Genomic DNA, 2,174 nt, shown 5'->3' on the forward strand with positions numbered 1-2,174 from the left:
CCCCCCCCCCCCCAAAAAAAAAAAAAAGGACGGATTTCTTAAGGCCATCGTGAATGGGAATCCATTCATGTTGACACTTTAAATGATATGAGGAGCGAGGTATCAGGAGGGTATTTTGGAAATATACTAAAACCTTATAGGAGTTTGTGAACCGTCATCCTCTATAGGTGAAAATAAAACTTTCTCCAAAAAACAATCCATTGTTTTATAAATAGACAAGTAAAAAATGTATATATCTTAAAGGGATTGTTTCTCTGGTTTTATTCCAGATGAAATCACAAGTTAGATCCTACTTCATAGAAGCCAAATGGTTTAATGATGGATACATTCCGACATTTGAAGAGTATATGCAAATTGCATTAATCAGTTGTGCTGTTACCAACGTCACAGTCGCTTCCTTGGTTGGCATGGGAGATGTTGTCACTAAGGAATCCTTTGATTGGGCAATGAATGAACCTAAGATGGTGAAGGCTTCAAGCTTAATTGGCAGGCTCATGGATGATATGGCGTCCCACAAGGTACATTTTAAGTTCAAATAATTTAACTTAGCACACACTGTTCCTAGTACTTAGCTTCCCAATTCATATATATATATATATATATATATATGTATGTACGAAATGTGTAGGGACTTGTGTAAGAATTCATCCTCAAGAGTTAACTCTCAAGGAGAGTGTGCCAAAGTGCAGATAAGTCTTCATATCAGGCTACCCACTTACATGTAAGCCTTATTACTTCCAACATCCACCTTGAACCTCAACAATCTCCCCCTCCATGCCGGAACCATCCAGATCTTCCCCTACCATGGCTTAGCCTTGCCAAACCTTGGCTTTGATGCCATTTGTTGGGAACTCGGGTAGAATTCAGCTTCAAAACCTAGCTGTTAAAGAGAGGTTCCCTAAATACCTACAAGTCTCTTCATTGGGTTATCCACTTCCGATATGGAATTATTACTTCCACCATCTAGATGAAATCCCAACAAAATGTACTACACATATATGCTTAATCAAACATGTATTTTATCTAACACAATTAAATTATAATTTTTGAAGTTTGAGCAAGAGAGAGGACATGTTTGTTCTTCTATTGAGTGCTACATGAAGCAATATGATGTCTCAGAGAAAGAGGTACATGATGAGTTCAACAAAAGAGTAGTGGATGCATGGAAAGATACAAATCAAGAGTGCATCAAACCGACCGCTGTTCCAATGCCAGTTTTGTTGATGTATGTTAACCTTAATCGTATAGTTGATGTTAACTACAAGTATAAAGATGGTTTCACTCTTGCCCATGAAGTGATGAAGGAGTTCATCACCTCATTGCTTATTGATCCCATACGCATATGAGCTTCGAGTTGTGACTCCAGACCCACTTTATAATAAGGTTCCTTGTAGTAATGAATCTCTTATCTCGTTTGCTTTAATGTTTGTTTGTTTCCTTCGTGTGTCTCTATAGGCTTTGCTTTCTCTCTTTTGGGTTTGTCCTCTAGATATTTGGTGTTGCTTTCAGTCCCTTGTGTATACCCTCCCCCCCTCCTTTTTTTTTTCCTTTCCTTTTTAATGAAGTTTGATTTCTTCTTACTTATTTGAACTGTGACATGAATGACAATCAGTTGTAATTTGCACAAGGGTCGGGATCAGGTCCTCGTGGGAGAACATTCTCATACAGGCCTGTGATGGACATGTAGATTCCATTAAATCACTCTCTTCAATGCATTCAACTCTGACCTTAATAGAATCCAAGTGTCGATCACAGGTCTATGCGATCAGGTTCTCATATCTCTCTCCCTCTCCTTAGAAGTCACTGGTAGGTTTGAGAATTGAAACTATGGGAAAAGATATTAGATTTAAGTGTTTCAAGCTGCTTTTGTAACCAAGCCTACCATTGCGAGTCTGATTAGGGCTGCAGCTCTGGGCTGGGTAGCCTGGGTTGATGCCGCACTTCAATTATAATATGGAGGAGGGTAATCTTCCATGGCACCATGAGGAGTGAAACGGATTGTTTTACTATGATTTTTTGCCCATATTTCTTATACATGTTGTTCAATGTTATAAGGATATAGATAGAATTTCACAAACTATGAAATTGTCACATATACCTATGTGGGCTTCCCCTCTCCTCCCGGCGAGTTCAGATTCTCCGCATCTATGTGGCAGAGATCAACTCCTGCCCCA

At 39.1% G+C, this 2,174-nt stretch overlaps 1 protein-coding gene across 1 annotated transcript in view; it reads left to right on the forward strand.

Annotated features, from left to right (window-relative positions):
- LOC122063385 ((-)-germacrene D synthase-like) overlaps window positions 1-1,584 on the forward strand; it is a 5,011-nt gene extending 3,427 nt beyond the window's left edge. The window contains exons 6-7 of the mRNA XM_042627099.1: window positions 270-518; window positions 1,053-1,584. Coding sequence (XP_042483033.1) covers window positions 270-518; window positions 1,053-1,346 — 543 coding nt within the window. The 3' untranslated portion in view covers window positions 1,347-1,584. The remainder of the gene's footprint in view (window positions 1-269; window positions 519-1,052) is intronic.
- Window positions 1,585-2,174: the final 590 nt, after the last annotated feature.

This window comes from Macadamia integrifolia, unplaced genomic scaffold (genome assembly GCF_013358625.1).
Source record: "Macadamia integrifolia cultivar HAES 741 unplaced genomic scaffold, SCU_Mint_v3 scaffold1305, whole genome shotgun sequence".
Taxonomy (NCBI): domain Eukaryota; kingdom Viridiplantae; phylum Streptophyta; class Magnoliopsida; order Proteales; family Proteaceae; genus Macadamia; species Macadamia integrifolia.